The sequence below is a fragment of the Rattus norvegicus genome, chromosome 20, assembly GCF_036323735.1.
Source record: "Rattus norvegicus strain BN/NHsdMcwi chromosome 20, GRCr8, whole genome shotgun sequence".
Classification (NCBI taxonomy): domain Eukaryota; kingdom Metazoa; phylum Chordata; class Mammalia; order Rodentia; family Muridae; genus Rattus; species Rattus norvegicus.
This window is the reverse complement of record NC_086038.1, coordinates 19,838,566-19,859,999: the sequence shown is the minus strand read 5'-3', so window position 1 is coordinate 19,859,999 and position 21,434 is coordinate 19,838,566. Positions and strand designations below refer to the sequence as shown.

Here is a 21,434-nt window from a genome sequence, read left to right as displayed (position 1 = left end):
TCCATAATACTGTAGACTTGGGACAACAAGTTGCCTCAATTTATAAAGGTGCTTGCTGCCAAGCCAGGGGACCCGAGTTCGATCCTCAGAACCCACACGACGGAAGGAGAGCACCAACTCCGGAAGGTTATTATCTGACCTGCATGAATGTATTGTGTCATGCATGCATGCAGCAGACGCTGAATAAACAAATTATAAAAGCATTTTAAAGGATACTCTGGTCTTCCAAACTAATATGGTGCGGCTGTCTTCTCAGAGTGAGACACTGAACGTTCATACGAGCAGAAAAAAAACCAAACAAAAACAACAACAACAACAACAAAAAACGAAACAAAAGCAAAACCATTAGTTTCGCTAAATAAAATTTCTGATGAAAATGATTAACTTATGGTTTTTATTTAGAGAAGCTATCTCTAATCAAAGCAGGGCCTTTATCAAATCACCGTTTGTGGGGAGCCCACATGTGCCAAGCTCTCCGAAAGAGAGCATCATTTAATTAGGGGCAGAGAGTCAAAATTGTGTGCACATTAAATTTAGGATAACCGGGGGGAAGGCGCATAACGAAATGATATCCAGCACATAACACACACTAACATGCCCACGTAATTATAAATTTTGAAACACATTTGAAAAAACAGCGTAAAGGGAACTTTTGCAACCCGTGTGACAGGGGGAAGTTTTGTAGAGGAGTCTATCTTGCTGACGTGAGCCAGGAGAAGGAAGTTATCAGACTCCATTGTGGCAGAGGACAGACGTCCCAGACTGGCATCAGATACGTTCCTGAGACCACGAATCAGGGAGGCATTGGAAGAATTCTGTATAAGCTTGTTGAAGCAACTCAGCCCAGAGGCATGCAGGGCTGGGAGCTGGCTGCTTCCTCAAGCCTACAACAGGCACGGGACCCACACAACTCTCCGCCTTGTAGAGGTCGAGTGTGACGCTAGCGCTCGTGTTCGTGAGTTGTGGTGTTCTCAGCTGTGCTAACAACACCCTGTGATTTAAGCGAATGAGCGGTTTCTGTTTTATTTGCACGTGGAGCTGGTGGGGAGGGCCAAAGCTCTGTAACTGAGACTGAAAGGTTGGTCACATGGGTCACGGTGCTCTGCGAACACCCTTAGCCAATCATACGTCTCCAAAGGTAAGTAATGTACAACCATTAAGGAAAGGAAGAGGAAGCATTGCGATTGAGCTCTTCTGGGTGACCGCTGCTACTGACCGTTATGCCTTAGACGGGATGAGTCATTGAACTGGAGAAGTGGGTGGCTCAGTAGTCAAGATCACCTGATGCTCTTCCAGAGGATCCAGCTCTGTTCCCTAGCTTCCACTTCAGGCAGCTCACAACCACTTTACCTCCAGATGTAGGGTGTCCGATGACGTCTTCTGGCCTCTGTGGACACCTGCACACATGTGGTGTGCACGCACACACACACCAACACACATACATATGCGCGTACATAAAACCGTATGTTAACTCTTTTTGAAAAAAATTAATGTTGAATAATAATTCTTCAAAGGTCATGGCTCAAAGAGCATCTTTGGAACTAACTAGACTGCCAGAAATAAAAGGCCCATGTTCATGTCTGTTGAGTCATCGATTTTTATTCATTCAGTCATTCCTCATCCACAAATACAAGCATTTAAGCAATTAAACTCTTGCTGAACAGGTATTAACTGAACACTAAACAAGACAGTGTGCTGTCTTGGAGGCGAAGATATGAAAACTCAGGAAAAGGGAGCAGGAGGCAAGCAGTCCGCCTTCAGAAAGCTGGTATTCCGAAAGCTAATCTAACATTCACGTGATTGCAAAATAGCTCTGTATTCTTTGGGTCTTGTGGACAACACAGTCTCCGGACACTGCCTGCTGTGCTCTGAACATCTAAGTTGGAGGTAAATGTGCAGACACGTACAGAAGAGCATCCCCAAAAGGCTTTGGTTTTTTTGGGGGGAGCAGGGGGAAGACGTTCACTTTAAAGGTGGTTCCCAACCTCCCTTCACAGCTCAGCCACGTTAGGCTGATCTGAACAAGGTTTGTTAGAAGAGGCCGTGGAAAGAGAGGAATGTGATTGGTCCCTCAACCTGAGCCTTCTTCTCACCTTCTGTGTGTCACAGAGCCCTAAGGAAGAATGGTGGAAGGAAGGAAATTCTGCAAAACTGTCTTTGCTTTAGCAGCACTGAAGCTGGAACCCAAGGCTCCAGAAGGCACCATACCACTAGCCCAGTCCACATCTCCATTGGTTTTATCTTGCTTTGCTTTAAGTTAGCAGTAAGTTGGGGCTGAAGTTGCTGGTTTTCATAGAATGGGGTAGGGTAAGGCATTAAAACAGATCTTGGAGTCCTGACTATGGGGTGAATGAGATTAGACTTTCTATATTACATAACACAGAAATTCTTAAATAGCGAATTGATTGTGTGTGTGTGTGTGTGTGTGTGTGTGTGTGTGTGTGTGTGCGCGTGCGCGCGCGAGCTCGCGCATGCACATGTGTTTACTGAGCTAATCATTTCAGTGTAGGGGCACTACACTGAAATGGGGTAATGATACCTTTTCTAATTATAGAAATGGATCAGAGATATTAAGGTTATGGGTTTCTTTTCGACTTCCCTTGAGATCTACTGTGTTCGGTGCCTAACACTTCCCCCAGATTATTATTTTAATGGCATTACTAGGGATGTGAGGCTGGAAATTAAGTTGAGGTTAACAAACTTTTGTTTGGCCAACATGCAGTGTGTCCAAACACAAACAACTGACAGGCAGCTTGCCCTCTGACCGGAACTGACGTCCTTCCCCATGTCTCTCAGCAAATCTTCCTCATGTTTCCTGTGATAATATAGGTCAAAGGGTGGATGGTTTCTTTCTTCTAAGAGCCTGCTCGACATGGGTTTTTGACATTTCTCTGCAGCTCAGACATCTTCCAAGTTAGAGTTTAATAATATCTTGACCCATAACCTTTTGCTTCAAAATTGGTTTTGGCAAGAAATCAAAAGTAGAAGAGTGTCTATATTAAATATTGATTTTTTAAAAAGACCTTTTTTCCCCTTGCCCTTTCTATTTCTTCTTTTTCCTCAGAAGATTAAGGAAGATAACAAAGGGGGGAAACAGCCTCTCAAAACTCCACCCACTTTTCTTTTTTCCCACTTTTATCTTTTTGTTTGTTTTATTTTTTTCTCTCTCTAAATTATTCTAGTGCAGCTTGGGTAACATTTAATCTCACAAGCATAAGCAGGTACTAAAGACATTCTTACTAAAATGGATTAACCCACTAATTTGAGTTTGAGATACTCTTTCAAGGAAGTTTACTCCAGTACCAAATGCAATTTGAAGAAGTAAATTTGGAAAGCACCTTGTCTACTTCTCTAATATTATTATTATTATTATTATTATTATTATTATTATTATTATTATTATTATTATTATTATTTGGTTTTAAAAGGAAAGATCTTGCTATGCTTTACAAATTGGCCTCATGTTTGCAATCCTCCTGCATCTTAACCTCCAGGGTACTGAGATTACAGGTGCAATCACTGTGCCTGAATCACTAGTTCAAAATGATACAAATAAACTTTCATTGCCCCCTGTGGTAGCTTTGTTTCCCTTCCTGTGATGGAAAATATCCTGACCCAGAGGCAAATTAGAGAGAAACGGCTTCATTTGGTTTCCGAATCCAGGCCCCAGGGCAGTATTGTGGGGAAGTCAAGGCAGGAACTGAATGTTCCCTATGCACAGTCAGAACACACAGAGAATAAATGCTTGGGGGTTTTTACACGTTTCGTTGTTAGCCGTCTTCTCGCTAACACAGTGCAGAGAGATGGTGCCGCCCACCTTCACGGTAGATCTACCCAACTCAATTGGGTTGAGAAAATCTCTCTCACCCATGCCCACCAGCAACCCAAATAGACAATCCCTCTCTAAGAGTCTGTTTCCCGGTGATTCAGGATTGTGAAACTGAGGAGCAGAGGTAGAATTCTGCAATGAACACCCGTGTGGTCCACTCTCCCCTGAGCTCTTTCTTCCAACAGACGCTGAGGCACGCTGACCCTTGCCAGGCCAATGCTGCTACCGTAGTTTCACTCCAGACTCATGTTCATAAGCCGGGCAGGATTTGGAAATTAAATCACATTCTAAAAGTGGCTCCGAGTCCAGTCATGCTGCCTTTCACATGTGAAGGGGGTTGAGAGGGATCTTCCAAACATGCACCCTGAGACAAAGCTATGCAAAGACATCACACAAAAGTTCTCACGTAGGATCCAGAGTGGGAGACTCACTGAACCCCACCACGGTTACCCTGTATCACTATAGAGGTTCAACTTCTAGAACTCAACTTTCAATGGAGAAAGTCAACTCCATTGGCAAAGCCATGTAAGTTGGCCCTTGGCGTGAGGAGTTGATGGTCACCATGATTGTTGCTGATGCGTGCATTGGGAAAGGGATTAGAAGATTGTCAGCACAGGTCATTTGAATCTGTGTGTGTCTCCATCAGTGCTCTCTTCAGCTGTCCTTCTGAACTTTGAATCAGAAAATAACAAATATTGAACAAACCTCTTGAAAATTTCTAAACCTTTAGATGTTTTCTTCTTTCTCTTCCTTCCTTCCTTCCTTCCTTCCTTCCTTCCTTCCTTCCTTCCTTCTTTTTTCTTTCTTTCTTTCTTTCTTTCTTTCTTTCTTTCTTTCTTTCTTTCTTTCTTTCTTTCTTTCTTTCTTAAGTTTTGTTTTGTTTCGCAAATGCACAGGAGACCAAAGAACCATTCTCCATCCTTGTCCCCACCATTTGAGTTTTGTGCTTAGCGAGAGGCTATATCATCTGAGAGCTCATAAGTCGATGACTGGGGGTAAAAAAAAAAATTACTCTCAATTTCCTTGAAATCGCAAAGTTGAAATAAATCCAGGATTTGCTCTGGCTGCAAAATTTGCTTTCTGTAAAACATCTTAAATACCAAATAAGCAGTGTTGTGCCTGAATCTAATTGGTGGTGTCCCAGGATGCCATATTACTGTCAGCTTGTATTAATTGGATTAGGGATTCGGTGAGAACAGCAGCTAGTAGTGGCTTTACAGTTGCTGTGTGTCTCTAATCCCTGTGGCAGAAATCATGTAATAATAACCCCGAGCGATAGCGACTGGGCTCCGGCATTTTCTTAGCTCCTTTTAGGGAGGTGTGCATATGTGTGCACGAGCCTGTGTGTGTGTGTGATGCACATATGTGTCCACATTGTGGGAGGGAAAGGGCAGACATTGGATACCTTCTCCAATACCATCTTCTGCATTGAGGCACTATGACAGCCTTGCAACTAGAATTTGACCATTCAGAAATTCTAGCCAGTCAGGCTGCCCACAGGGTCCTACGTCCCCACCTTCTGCGTACTGGGATTACCCAAGACCACCTGGCATTTACGGGGTTCTTTGGATCTGACATTAGGTTCTCGGGCTGTTCAGCAAACACTCTACCTGCCAAACCATCTCCTCCACCACTTCCTTAATTGTCTTCTTTGAAATTTAAGAAACTAAGAAAGCTAAAGTCTCTTCCTCTGCCTTCAGGCTTTCTCCAGCCATCTTTTTGTACCTGATCAACATCATGCCGTCCCTGTGGCTCCTTGAAATGCACCATGGAAACCAGGTATTTGTTTCTAAATGATGGCGACTTTGAGCAGCGATCCATTTTCAGAATAGGTCACGATTTGTTTCGGTTGTGAGCTTTTCCACAGGGATTGGGATTTTCTAGAATTGAAGTAGTAAAGGGCCAGAGGCAAAAGACAGTGGCTCCATAATCTATGAGAAATTAATGAGATAATGGAATAATAGTAGCTGGAGGGATGGCTCAGTGGTTAAGAGCACTGGCTGCTCTTCCAGAGGTCCTGAGTTCAAATCCCAGCAACTACATGGTGACTCACAACCATCTGTAATGGGATCCGGTGCCCTCTTCTGCTGTGTCTGAAGACAGCAATGGCATGCTCATATACCTAAAATATTTTTTAAAAGAAATAATAGCAATTACTTCTGAGTTGCAATTACTTGACAAATACTATTTGTCGGTGATATCTTAGTTTGTTTAGTTTGCTTAGACTAAAACCATGACCAAGAGCAACTTGGGGAAGAAAGACCTTTATTTGGTTTATATGCCTGATCACAGTCCATTGAGGGAAGCCAAGGCAGAAACTCAAACAAGGCAAGAGCCCAGGACATGAACTAAAACAAAGGCTGTGGATGGATGCTGCTTACTGGCTTGCTCGCCATGGCTTGCTCAGCCTGCTTTCTTATACAATCTAGGACCACCTGCCCAGGGGTGGCACTGTCCATTCTGATGCAGGCTCTCCTACATAAATAATCCATTAAGAAAATGCCTCACTAGCTTTCCTATAGGACAGGCTGACGGGGGCATTTTCTCAATTGAACTTCTCTCTTCTTAGGTGACCCAAACTTGTGTCACGTTGACCAAAAAGGAGTGAGCACAGTGATCTTTGTCTAAGGTCCACTCTCCTGTCCCTACAACACACTAGCTATAATTCATTCGGAAATGTGAAATGATATATTTTCCCGCTGACATTTGTATGTACATGTGTGAATGCGGGCTGTGTGTGTGTGTGTGTGTGTGTGTGTGTGTGTGTATGTGTGTGTACACGTGCATATTTATAATTGTCTTCTTCCTGCAGAAGAGAATGGAAGACACAGGATGTTCTCTGTCACTCTCTTCTTCTGAATCTCAAGGCAAGACCTGTCCCTGAACTCTGTCAATAAGCCCCAGTAATTCTCCTGTGTCTGTCCCTGTCCCTGCCAGCTCTGGGGACACGGGATCATGCATCAGAGCTTACCTTTCATACAGGTGTTGGGATTTTCACTCTGCTCTTTGTTCTTCCACAGCCAATACTCCTAGACACCGAGCCATCCCTCCGTCTCTGTGCATGTGATTTACCTCCTGTATCTTCTATGAACTCCAAGACGCTATGCTATGAGTCTCACTAAGCTAAGGCTTCCTTCCAGCATTACTGGAGAAGATATTTCAAAGAGACAGATAGGTAAAAATGAAACTGAAGTAAACAAAACACCTTTAGCTGTGCCCACATGGAGGCATTCAAACTTCTAGGAACCATTGAAAACACATTGAGACACAGTAAAACAGAAATCTCTGGGTCGGAGAGAAACTTATCCGCTGCTAGGAACACTTGCTGCTCTTGCAGAGGACTGAAGTTCAGATCCCAGAACCCACATCTGGCTGTAACAAATCCAGGATCTCTAATGGCCTCTTCGGACCTCAACGGGCACCAGCATGGATGCATTTGCGCACGTGCTTGTACACACACACACACACACACACACACACACACACACACACACACACACATTTAAAAATAAAAATAAAAAAATGGAACATAAGGGACTTATATTATGAAGTCCATCACAGGGAAAGGTATCGTATATATCCAACTACAGATGACCATGGCTTCCAATCCAATCCCCATCTGTAAGAACAGCTCCCATCATTCAGGTTGGTTTGTTTTCTTGAGTCACAGTCTAGCCTGCTATTTGCTATCTAGCCCAGGCTAGCCCTGAACTTGTCCTAATCCTCCTGCTTCACCTTCCTGTGTCCCAGCATACATGGCTTATGTCGCACTTTAGATATTGACCTGCATCCTCTGTGGACTTGTCTGGCTCAGGACTAAACCTGTCATTGGTTTTGTGAAACCTCCTGCATAAGCCAAGAGGCTTCATTGATAAAATGCTTTAGGCGAGATCTGCTCCAAATTGACCCTGTATGGATTTCTTTGTTACAGCTGTGATTTTATATCACGGTTGAGTCTCCACTTTATATGGAACTCTATCTAAAAAGGCTCCCTTCACACTTGAGGCACAAGGAGAGCAATTTACCTTGGTGGGTCTCCTTCGAAGAAACTCCCAAGCTAATATCAACCTTTTAGCCAACAAGAAGAACACATTTCTCCTCCTCAGATCTCTTAGTGAAACTCATTAAAGTCCGAGGCAGCCTCAACGTCTGCATTAAAGAATGTTTGTAGCTGTAGATTGGTTGATTCAAGTCACCATGTATTTGAGAAAAAAAAATCATGAAGGGCCAGAGGGCTACTTGAGTGTCCTCTCAGGACTATGAAAATAGGCAGTGGTTATTGGAATCAATTTCCCCTCTAACAGATCCAATCATACAGCATGGCTGTTCTCCACAATAACAATTCATTTCTCTCAAATGCGTTCATAATATAAAAGAATTACACAATTAATTGCTACACAGGTCAAATCCCATTATAACCAATGGCATGCAACCAAAAACTCTCTTTCTAATAATAATAGTAATAGTAAAAGAGTTTCGAGCCAAAGGCAAAAAATGTCTGTGATTTTCATACTACAAAAGAAATCAAAACTTTGTCACTGGGATTTGACACTGAAAATAAAAATGAATGTCCGGAGATTGAAGCGGGTGGGGCAAGCAGAGATTAAAAGTTAAAATGAGAGAGAGATGAAAATATTTGGATCCTCTTTAAAGAAATAAGTGACATTGCAGAACTCAAGGCAATGCAGACATCCACTCTGTCCTCTCGTGATAATCCCTTTTGCTAAATAGGAACTGATATTTCAGAGAGTTTTCAATTAGATTTTCTCACTAGATTTAAGGACCCCCCCATTCATTAAGCCCGGACAGCCATATCTGTTTTATAGAAGAAAAGCCCTGGGGCTTAGATCGCTTAAATTCAGAACCAATACATGGTCTAGAAGAGCACACTCTCTAAAGTTTCTGAGGAGCTTGCATAAAAGTCATCTGAATTTTTCCACAATGGGAAGAGTCATTTACTTGTCACTGATGGGACCAGCGAGATAGAGCCCTGACTAAGACATGCTCTGCCCTTGCAGAGGACCCGAGTTTGAATCCTGACATCCACTGGACACACCCTCCTGTAACTCCAGCTCTAGGAAATCTGACACTCTGACCTCTTCAGTCACTGGCAGGCATGTTGAAGAAAAATGCAGAGAAACATACACATAGTTAAAATAAAATATAAATTTTAATTTCCAATATTCTCCATTCATTTACATTCCGGTTGTTCTAAATGACCAGTTTCCGAACTTCATTCCTGACATGATGTAATCTTCACAAATACAAACAAAACCATCCTACGGATCGCAGTTCTAACCCCATGAGAGCTCTTCCTCTGACAGAGCACGTTGACAAGGGTGGAAGTGGCCTGCTTTCTGTGACGTCCATCCTATGTTTGAGCCGAAGGGTTGCATTAGGTTTTAATGACACGGCCATAAATACATAACATGCTGGTACCAAAAAATGTCCTTCCTAAAATCCCTTTCATGGTGATCACTGAAAGGACATGCCCAAAAGCAGAACAAATCAACTTAGGGATAAGGATTCAAACACTGTATTTGTGGTGGCCGTAATGTCGTGTAAAGGAAGGTTCCATTAGTCTTAAACTGAGTAGCGGGAGAGCAAAGGAACCCAGTTACCGTGATGCTCATAAAGAGACCTTTGCTTCCGCATTAGAAAGCACTGAACTCAAGGGTGATATTTCCTGTAAATAGCAAGGTGTTTGTGCAGTTTTAGAGATAAGGGGACCAGATCTTAGCATCTCACTGGTTTTAATATACACTATATTTTCATGTCTATAAAAACGTGGTCAAAGTTTGTTTCTAGCAACACTGTAAATGATGATACACTGTAAAAGATTAAGTGTCTTGTCACCATTGTCTTCTTGAAACCTTAATGGTATGTCTGGATACACATGTGCACATGTATGCGTGCATACACAGAACATACACACACATGCAAAGTCACCCAGATCCGCACACATGCACATACGTGCTCATAAATACACACACATATATAGGCATGCACATATGCTACACACATACATGTACACACAATTGTGCACATACTTATAAACACATGCACACACAGACATGCATCTGTGCGCATACTTATTTGCACTTTCCCTTGCATATGCACACATACACGTACATATGCGTACACACCCCACATGCATGTACACACGTAGTGTGCATGCTCCTAGTTATTCATGCTACTTCATGTGCAACACGAGTCACTTGGGCTCCGAGCAGAAAACAAGGCTTATTGGTAGACTTTTGGTCTACTTGTTTATGGAGAGAATGAATAGATTAGCATTGAGACTAATTAAGAAAAAATCATTTCTTATGACTTGAGCTCTTTTTTCTCTCCCCAATAGTTTCTCTTAAGAAATGTGTAGTCCTGGAGTACGGTAGTGATGATGACTGTTGTAATAGTGATTGGTGGTGGTGATAGATGGTGACAGTAGCTCTCTTCCTCTGTCTGTTTCTGTGGGCTCTCTCTCTGTCTCTCTGTCTCTGTTTTTATCTCTGTCTCTGTCTCTCTATGTGTCTCTCTGTCTCTGCCTCCATCTCTTTCTCTCCCTGTGTGTGTTTGTGTGTGCATGCGTGCACATGCACGTGTGCGTGTGTGTAAAACATGTCAGCACTGCAGATGCTTAGGAAGAGTCACACACTCCCTAAAACCGGTCTGTAAAGTATGTTCCCACAGTGGTTACATTGTCAAAGGTTGTCTCTTTGTTTTCTTATAAATTTTTCCACCTCTCATGTCATCTCAGTTCCCCAGTATCTGTCTAGATCAAACTACAAACAACTTGTTTGCAGACACTCACGTACAGATTGGAAGAAAGAAAGATGGGAATCATCTTTTAGGTCAATTCTCAAATTTCCCACAACCCCAAGCTGGCTTCTATGGCAACACTCGTGTCTGGGACACTCGACATGCTGACCCTTTGTTTGTGCCAGTGCCTGGACTGAAGAGTGAAAAGGGATTGGATTTTTTTTTTAACTGGAGTGGTATTTTTAGATAGAGTGTTCTTGGTAAGAAACAAACTCATAAAGTAAATGCTTTGACAGGACATTCCCAGAGTTTGTATCACAATTGTTCCCAACAAAGGTTCAAAGAAGGGACCCCAGTTACCAACGAACAGGTTTCACAGCTTTCTAAGATAGCTACAAGATAGGGAGACAGGCAGTGAGCACTCTCCTCGGGTGTCTTCCACCCCATATTCTGGTCCTGTGATGTTTACTCATTCTCCGTGGATGTCACGTGTCCTTATAATCTCTTGCATGGAGTGAAACTGCTTTGCCGCTCCTTCGTTGTGATGGTTTTTGCAGACCCGCTCTTGCTCTCGATTCTTTAGTATTGCAGCACGCAGTCTGAGACGGCAGCCCAGAACTTCAGCGGAAGAGGAGACATCAATCAAACCCTGTCATCCCACAGAGCCACCGATGGCGTGGGGAATATTCTTGAACTGGTGAGAGCTTTCCCCACCATTTATGGGAAGTTTCCTAAAGCTGCCCAGGTTTTGGGGGGGGATAAGAATTGCTAAAAAGGACTTCTTTCATTCATTAAGCCCATACCACCCTCATCTGATGATAACTTTACATTAATGAATTAGGAGCATGCTCTCAACATCAGTCTAGAAACATGCCTGAAAAGGCATGGCAGCATGGTAGCTATGTACAAATTTATGTGCTCTAATTACCCATCCATATTTTTAAATATAGCTATGTATACATAACTCTTTCATTCATACACAGCCTCCCCTCATATCACGTCTGGCGCCCTGATGATATGTTAGAACGTCTGTAGAGATTTGAAGCCGGGTATCACGCAGGTTGGCTGACGACTCACTCCAGAGCTGACAATGACCTTGAACGTTTAATCTCCCTACCTCTGCCTCCCACACGCTAGGATGATAGGCATGTATGTTCCTCCACATCGGGTGTGTGTGGTGCTGAGAATTGGACGCAGGGCTGCATGCACACTAGGCACCATATCAACTGAGCTCTATCCACAGACCAAATGTTTTTAATTAAAAATTGATGAACCTCATTGGATGTCATTGTCACCAGAGGTCATAGTTTACATTAGAGTTTACATTGGGTATTGTTTATTCTATGGGTTTAGACACATGTACTATAGTCTGTCTCTCTATGTCTCTATCTCTCTATCTCTCTATCTCTCTATCTATCTATCTATCTATCCATTCATCTATCGTTTATCTATCTATCTATCCATCTATCATCTATCTATTATCTATCTATCTATCCATCTATCTATCATCTATCTACCATCCATCTATCTATCTATCTATCTATCTATCTATCTATCATCTATATATCTATCCATCTATCTATCATTTATCTATCATCTATAGTGTCTATCCAAAATATGTGCTTGCCTGTCAATGAACCTCCATTTTCTACCCACCCCAATCACTCTTTTTTTTTTCTCCTTTCTCCCGGAGCTGGGGACCGAACCCAGGGCCTTGCACTTGCTAGGCAAGCGCTCTACTACTGAGCTAAATCCCCAACCCCACCCCAATCACTCTTAACAAGGGAACCCCCTTCTCCTTCCTTCTGTCTCTCTGTCTTTCCCTCCACCTCCCACTATCTCAGAGGTTCTCAACTTGTGTGTCAAGACCCATTTGAGGGTTACACAAGCTTTTCACAGGGATCTTCTCAGACCATTGGAAAGAACAGATATTTACAATATGGTTAGGAACAGCAGCAAAATGACAGGATATAATAGCAACAAAAATAATTTTCTGGTTGGGGCTCACCACAACAGGAAGAACTGCGTTAAAGGGGCCCCTTTTGTCCTCTTGCCTTTTACAGACTAGGAAATTTTGATTTTAGCGAAGCACAGCTTACTATGTCTTTCTCAGATCTTCACTTAGATATTGTATCTAAAATCACCACCACGACGCACATCATGCTGGCTTTCCCTAACCTGAGCACTGGACAGCTTTGCATTCTACATGCAGTCCTTTGAATTTTGGGAAGAGTGCAAGCTCATTAGCTCCATGGGATTCTTTAATTAATTGGTTAATTAATCAATTAGTTTGCCAGCATTTAGATGCCTAATTATTCTAGGAACTTTAAAAAAAACAGTTATCTCCACTGAAATGCATTTGCTAATACATTGAAAATTACAATGGGTTTGTGGGGTCTGTTTCTGGGTTCTCTGTTCTGGACCATGGTTCTGTGTGTCTGTATCTTTTACACGAAGTGCGCTGTCTGTGTAACTGCAGCAGTAAGTCCTAAGGCTCACGTGGCATGGGGCTCCAGCTTTGTTCTGCTGTGATGTCATGCGAGCTCGTTTGAATATTTCACCTTTCCCTGTAAACTCTAGGCTCAGGTCTTCGCTCGCCAAAGAACTGATAGAATTACAGTTGAGCTGATATTGAATCCATGCCAAGTCACAGACCACTGGCGGGTTGACAAGGTAGAGCGTCCTTATTCATGGACATGAGACCTCTCTCCAGTTCGTTCCTCTTTGATTCCAGCCTTCAAGGACTGCACATAGTTCAAAGCTAGGGCACAGGCCTCACAGACGTGAGGCCCCATGTTTGATTTCCACAAAGCAGAGAGACTGACTTAACTCCTCAGCACTTAGTATTTTCACCATGTATGTGTGTGTATCTGACACATATATGTGTATATCTACATATATGTGTATCCATGTACTAATACATGTATTTTAACAGAGGTATACATGTAGTATGTACTTTAACATTTTGTTAGATTCATAAGCAACTGTTTTATTTTCCACAGTGACAATGTAAGGAACACTGAGTTTTAGCCCCAATATCTATTTCTTTACCAGGATATAGATTGACTCTTGAATGTCAAATTTTATTCTACCATTTGTTTTTAACGTCTGAGAAAGTTTTTTCTTCTTTCTCCCCCCAATTCTTCAAGACTTTCTGCATATAAAAATACGTGTGATGTCTGGAAAAGGAAAATGAATTTCTTTTTTTCCAGTGAGCACAACTTTCCCTTTCTATTATATATATATATATATATGTATATATATATATATATAATGTGTGTGTATGTATATATATGTGTATATATACATATGTGTGTGTGATCTATAATATTCATATAATAGAAAAGACTATTTGCTAAAATAGAGTGAGAGGGTGGTTCTTTTTCTTCACACGTCTTATATTTATCAAGTTGATAATGATCACTTTGAAAACAGTTTACAGAAGGGGCTCAAGACAGACAGAGATTTCTACCACCGAAGGGTGTTTTCTAAAATAAGTCCCAGCGTAGATTAGAGCGACCCCTGCATCATTATCCGAGTTTTAGTTAGAACTTACCCTGTGTCACTGTGGACAAGTCACTCCCAAGTTTCATCTTAACTCAAACGGTCATATTTATCGTGATAATGTCTTGCCCATGTGAGTTAAATGAGTTGTATGGGAAGCCACACAGGAGAAATGTCAAGAAGAAAGTGTCGGGGTTGGGGATTAGCTCAGTGGTAGAGTGCTTGCCTAACAAGCGCAAGGCCCTGGGTTCGGTCCCCAGTTCCGAAAAAAAGAAAAAGAAAAAAAAAAGAAGAAAGTGTCAAAAAATAATTATTGATCTTCCTGTGTGGATTTGACCAGTCCTTGGTCATTTCTCTTGCTTTGTTCGTGTGTACTTGGTATGAGACCTGATCCGAAGATGACCGCCCTAGGCCGGCTGCCTGTGTAGATCACCTGCAGCCGTTATCCTGATTACTTGTGACATAGATCTTGTAGTCTTTAAATATTTTAGTCTAAGCCAATAGTAATGTACTTTAAAATTTACTTAGAAGTTAAACGGGAAGGATATTTCCTCTCGAATATACCGTGGGATCTAACATTTTCTCAAACCTAAGATTAAAGGCAGACTTATTTTTTTTTCTTGCTGAATTATGGACTATCGAGTAAAATACTAATTATTCAGAGTAAAGATAGGAAATATTACAATTATTCTCTTCCACTGGGTAAACAGATAAACACTGTTTTGTTTCTAATTAAGGTTTTAAGGCAGCGATGGACAAAGGGAAGATTGTAAACGTTCCAATGTTAATGAGTTCATATGTTTGAATCATTAAAAGAAAAGAATTGGCTTGTTTTTTATAATTTTAATATGGAACTTATAAAGCTTTGTTATGCGTCACACTTTATTATGGACTATAATAAAACGCCCAATGATCTTTAAAACGTTATTAAAATTTATTCTTTAAACATCACCAAGCATCATCTTACTAGCTGGGTAAGGTTTAAATTAGCCACATGCTAAGTAAACCCCACTTTAAAAACCCCATTGTATTCCTTCTGTAAAGCGTTCGGCTAAAGGGAGTGTCATTTTCCTTAGTGAGTAAAGAAAATGTTGACGAAAACACACTGTCGACCAAGAACTGAAAACCATGTTGGCGTAGATAATCATTTACACACTGATGGTTCCTAACCCCGGTGTCTCTGTTCAACAGGCCAGAGGCTTTGTTGACAACTTATCCATGGTATGTGAACCAGTCTGGACGTTAGGACTCCACCAAACACTCCTGCTAATATTAATCATTGGACGGTGGCTTCTCCCCATCGGAGGGACCATTACTAGAGACCAACTCTCGGAACTTCTTCTGATGTTCGTGGGGACGGCGGCAGACATACTGGAGTTCACTACTGAGACTCTGAAGGAAAATAATGTCAGGTAAGGTCCTGATCCAACGTCAGCACCACATGTGTGGTCACTGCTGTGTTGTGTGTACCACACCCGGCTTGTCTGAAGACAGTTTTGTGTCAGGGCTCAAGAGTTGACTTACCTAGTTAATTGTTTTCTACACAAGCCTCGGGACCCGAGTTCGGATCCACAACTCCCATATAAGCAGCGGGCATGGTGCTGTGTATCCGTACATGTACGTCTGGGATCACACAACGCTGGAGATAACAGGGACAGGAGAACGTCTAGGGCTCGCTGGGAAGCCATTCATGATGAATCAGTAAACTCCGTGTTCGGTGAGAGTCGGGTGGTATGATGGATGAAAACACCCCACATCAAACCTCTGAGCTCCGTGGGCACTTAATCACATGTGCAGACATATCAGTACACATAAGAACACACGTGAATGTATTCACATATACACCACATGTACTATATATACACATATGTACTTAGGTTCATGCTAAGGACCAATCCTTATAGCAAAAAAGAAATGCAGGAAGGAGGTTCAGTCTAAGAAAGAGATGGGATATACCCACCCTGGATAGAACAGAAGACCATCACATAGTTATACCGTAAGTGCTGGAGGATCATGGTGGAACCAGTGACTATAGGTATCTGCAGATTCTCATGTGTCTCTTTCCTCTTCAACCAAGTGTCAGCAGTATAGCCAATGCCAATGTTTCCCCTGAGATCACATAGTTCCAAGAGCCATAGAGACACCGTCCCTTTCTCCAGCTGAAGAATGTACATTTCCCGGTGAGAAGGAGAACAGAGCAGAGGAAGTTTTATTGTACAAAATTTTATTTTTAGTCCGTTTCGTTCAAAGCCCCCACAGGCTTTCTGATGGAGATTGCCTATAAATTAAAACTTATTGAGTTGGTACTTTTATTTTTGCCACCAGCAAGTAAACTCAGAATCCATGATCACATCTGTTTATGGAACCACTTTCTTCCCATTAGGGATTTGAGTCTCCGTGCCTGAATGTACTTTAAGCTTGGGTTGTTTTGTATGATGCTATAAAAACAAATTGGAATGAGGCTGGCTTTTAATGCTACGGTTTACTTTATCCCACTCTCCTCAAACAACAAAACATAAAACCAGAGCAAAACACGCCGACTTATTAAATAAGCCTAATTTCTCAATTACAGAGTGAATCATCATTTATCAGAGAGAGCTTTTTTTTTTATACAAGAACCCTCATCGTTTTGTGCACACTAGTTTTTCTTTTAGTTTATTAAGTTGACGTCATTTTCGGAGGTATCAAATATGAATTGGATGGCTGTAGTCACGGTGTTTATTTTCGTGTGGTGGTTTCAGTGCCTTATGTTTGATTAGCATTTTACATTGTAGAGTGCTTTGAGATTAGTTTGAGATCATTATTATACAATGGAATATGAATGGATCATGATGGAGCCTCTGGAATTATGAGTGTGGATAGTTACAGAGACCTGACATCTATCCGTAAATGGATGCATGCATGCTAAATACTTACAGAGCACAGAGACAGCACAGGATAGTAAAGGCCTTGCAGAGGGCTGTGTTTTATGGAGCTAGTCGTAAAATGAGAGACACACCATACCCAGTTATCTTAATGGGCTCTGTGCGCCCCATCCAGAAGTATCGTCAAAGAGTAATGGATCCCGTGTTTACCAATAAATGTTGATTATTAAATAAGTTTATTTGATTGCTTGACCCATAAAAAAGCACCCTTGGAAGTCACTCAGCACTGTTTAATTGACTAAGAACTGGTTTGATATTTAACATGTGCCAGGTACCCTGTTAGACAGAGCGTGGGCAACAGAGCCGTAAACACGTTATGAATCGAAGATCACGCAGTTCAGCCAAAACAGGACTGTGTTGGTCCAGCAAGAATTTAGGGAGCGCTCGAGGTTTCAAAGCATCACCGATCCCCCCTCAATTTTTTTCTGCCACTTACAATTCAATCCGAATCCTTTCTGAGCATATATTTTGGAAATTTTGAAGTTGCATTTCATGCAAGTCAATGCTCAACGAGGCTGAATAAATGAGAGTAGGCCCTTGTGTCTGCGGGCTTCTGGTCTGTGGATAGAAAGTGTTCTACAAATGACTCCAAGTTCATCATAGCACTATAGCATGGGTTGCATGCAATGTTTTGTAAAAACTTGTGTGTCCTACAAACACTTGCCTATGGATAATATAGGATTTTTTGTTACAGAGTCTATTTCAAAATATCTTTAAATATTGTTTTCAATTGTATTTTCTCAAATTGAAGTTATTTTGTTTCAATGTTCCCGGGCTGTGACAGTAGCCTTTTGTGGTTTCCCATCTGCCACCCCCTTGCACCCCTTACGGAGGTAACTCAAATGCAACTCACCCGGTGGTCAAGTCCCAGCATATATCTAGAGATTTTCCTCTCTTCAAAAGGCTGGCTTCCAAGTTCTAAGTTCTTGTGTCAGGTCTCACATATATTGTAAGAAATGATACCAAAAATGTCTTTGTGTGTGTGTGTGTATGTGTGTGTGTGTGAGTGTGTGTGTCAGTGTGTGTGTCAGTGTGTGTGTCAGTGTGTGTGTGTCAGTGTGTATGTGTGTCAGTGTGTGTGTCAGTGTGTGTGTGAGTGTGTGTCAGTCTGTGTGTGTCAGTGTGTGTGTCAGTGTGTGTGTCAGTGTGTGTGTGTCAGTGTGTATGTGTGTCAGTGTGTGTGTGTCAGTGTGTGTGAGTGTGTGTCAGTTTGTGTGTGTCAGTGTGTGTGTCAGTGTGTGTCAGTGTGTGTGTCAGTGTGTGTGTGTCAGTCTGTGTCAGTGTGTGTGTGTCAGTGTGTGTGTGAGTGTGTGTGTCAATCTGTGTGTGTGTCAATCTGTGTGTGTGAGTGTGTGTGTGAGTGTGTGTGTCAGTGTGTGTGTGTCAGTGTGTGTGTGTCAATCTGTGTGTGTGAGTGTGTGTCAGTTTGTGTGTGTCAGTGTGTGTGTGTGTGAGTGAGTGTGTGTGTGAGTGTGTGTGTGAGTGTGTGTGTGTGAGCTTAGATACTCTCCCTTTCACCTTTGCATTTCAAGTCCTTTCTCTGCTTTTCCACGTGGTTCTCTTGTTTATTATTTCTTTTATTATTTTTTAATATCCCATCTTATATTCTTTCTAATGGTTGTTTTTCCTTTCCTTTCCTTTTCTCAATTTTGTTGCTTTATTGGAGACATCATTTACCCACACAGTGATTCGGTAACCAGCAGTGACACACAGAACTTGCCTATTTTGTTTTATTTCCAGGTTTTACCCTATGTCTGATCCTCCTACTTATAAATGAAGACACTTCTGGTTGTTGCCAAAGTAAGCCTCGTGAATTTACTTTTCTTGTCTTATTCTACTGTCTTCTAGTCTTCCTCCCCACGAGACAGATGCAGTAGAACTGAACGTTTCAGTCTCAAGAGAAACATTTTGTCTTCCTCTGCTAAGGGTGCCCTTGTCGTTTTCGCTGGCACAGACTATCACTATAAACTTGGAGAATGGTATTTTTATTTCCATACTAGTAAGAACTTTTTATTTGTATTGAAAACCGTGGAGTCTGCCTTTATTGATATGATTTTTGTTTTGGTTGTCCTTTATTATAAAAAAAAGACTATATTACGTTAACTGATCTTCAGATGTTAAACCACCTTTGACGTCGGGATAAACTGAACTTAGTTGTGCTGTTTGGTCATTTGTGATGTGGTTTTTGGTCTCATTTTTTCCGTCTTGTCCATGCGGAATAGTGTGCCACAGTATCACCTCTAAAGGTTTTGAATCCAGATAACACTGGCTTTTAGAAACACACCCGGAAGCATCCTTTTGACTTCTATTTTCTGAAAATAATTTTTGCATAATTGATATTATTTCTTCCAAGATTTTATAGACTTCTCCAAGGAAGCAATCCGGGTCAGGCCTTTACTTTATGGGAAGCGATTTCCTTTTCCTCTTTCTCGTCCCCCTCATATTCCTCCTTCCTTTTCCATATCATCACGGGATTCGATGTCATTTCTTCCTTTAGGACTAATTAAATATTTTACATTTTTCTGATTTGGGGTTGTGCTTTTCTCCCAAGGATGTTCTTTTCTGTCTGTCGTGTTTGGAAGTGCCTCTGACGTTAGCATAAACGTGCTAATCTCTGTGGCCTCTGAGGTGACCCCTCCTTTCCGTTTCCTGGGTTTGAATGTTGGCTCACTCTCTTTGCTTTTCCCCAGAGAGGAAAGGTTTGCTTACTTGGTGGGTGAGGATAATCGGCTTATTAATTATTTAATTTATCTGTTTATAGAAACAAATGTGTGTGGGTTTTATTGACTTGATAATTATTCTGTTTTACATTTTTTTTGTTTCTGCTTTGATGTTTGATAGTTTTTTTCCTTTCTTATGCTTGCCTTGGACCATTTGCTGTTTTCATTTCTTACTCAGACCTTAGATTGCCAGTCTTTCTTCTCCAGCATCTGCCAAGTCACTCATCTCTCTTCTAGTATCTCAAATCTAGAGGTGAGGTCAAACTATGGAGTCTTTCAAGTTGATCTTTCACATGGGTCCCTGTCCGGTCGACTCTGAGGGCCTCTGTGTTCATTCCACGCAGTTGCTGTATCTTTACTTGGTCTGTGAATTTGTTGAGCCTTTTACATTCCATTTTTCTTTTGCGTAAGCACAGAACTGTTTTCCAGTTTTGAAAAGATTAGCTGCTTTGATCCCCTCATTCTGGGCTAAATCATTTAATCTTTAGTTATAGGTTCCTCGTTTCTGTTTTTGGTATAGCATATACTTTGTTGATAACTGGGCGCCATCACAAGCTTCTTCATCTGTCACGTCAAAAAATATTTTTATTTTGTGCATATGAGTTTGCCCTCACATATGTGTGTACTCCACATATGTTCAGTGCCTGCAGTGACTAGCCTGGTTTATGGAGCTGGAGTTACAGGTGGGCGCTGGGAACCGAACCTGAGTCCTCTAAAAGAGTAGCAAGCACCCTTGACTGTAGAGAGCGGCGCGGCGAAACAAAGATGGCGCGCACAGCCTTGTCTGGACATAAACGACTTACTGCGCATGTGCAGGCTTGTCTCCTTGCTAGGGCTCCCTCTAGTGGTGAACAGCGGTACTGCACATGTGCGGTTTATGCACCAGGTGTTAGTTGACCGTTAATATGCTAATGAGGTGATTCATTCTCCGCCAATCCCTGGAGGACAAGTAGTGGGGTGATCCAAGCCCCACCAATCCCTGAGAGATAATTAGCATACTGTTGTCTATATAAGCCGAGCGATTTTGCTGCTCAGGGTCCCTGTTCAAGAGAGCTGTAACACTAAGAGAGCTGTAACACTAAGAGAGCTGTAACACTAAGAAGAGCTGTAACACAGTAAAGGCTTGCTCGCAGAAGAATCCTGTTGCCGCGCGTCGTTCTTACTGGCGGGACATTAGGCGCGAGACACTTGACCACTGAAGCATTTCTCCAGACAGATCTCTCCCTTTGTTTCCTTAATCTGCGCAGTCTATCAACTTCTGGATGACACTGGTTGAACCTTATTTGTTTGTTTGATTTTATTTACTCATTCGTTTTATTACTTCTAGGCTTTATAATGTTTCATAAATAATATTATTCATTTTCATGTGATTTGTTTTACTTATCTATTTTATTAATATGTTTATTTATTTGATTTTCAGTATTACTTTTAGCTTGAACCTTGCACAGCTCCATTACAATGACGTAGTTTGCGGTCTGTCTGTAACTAGTGCAGAAATGATTGTGGAACCTTTAACTGCTAACGGCCACGCCCACTGAAGACGCCATGTATTCAGACGGGAACCTTCATTTAAACATTTAGGTTCTCTCTGCATATGCCTCTGCTTTATTAGTCAACTGAGGGTACAGCTCATGTGCCCTCATACCGTTCTTGGTTTTAGAAATTCTCTAATGAATTTGAAGTCTATTCATCACTCAC

At 41.7% G+C, this 21,434-nt stretch overlaps 1 protein-coding gene across 3 annotated transcripts in view; it reads left to right on the top strand.

Moving 5' to 3' along the window:
- Tmem26 (transmembrane protein 26) overlaps positions 1-21,434 on the top strand; it is a 53,199-nt gene that overhangs the window by 12,979 nt on the left and 18,786 nt on the right. The window contains exons 2-5 of one of the 3 annotated variants that reach the window (XR_005497258.2): positions 5,530-5,608; positions 11,172-11,285; positions 15,284-15,504; positions 18,757-18,816. Coding sequence is in view for 2 of the 3 variants with exons in the window: in NM_001107623.1 (NP_001101093.1) it covers positions 5,530-5,608; positions 11,172-11,285; positions 15,284-15,504 (414 nt within the window). In the remaining variant the exon portion in view is untranslated. Of the gene's footprint in view, positions 1-5,529; positions 5,609-6,849; positions 7,005-11,171; positions 11,286-15,283; positions 15,505-18,756; positions 18,817-21,434 lie in introns of those variants that run through there. The other 2 variants (XM_039098744.2, NM_001107623.1) reach the window with 2 other exon arrangements.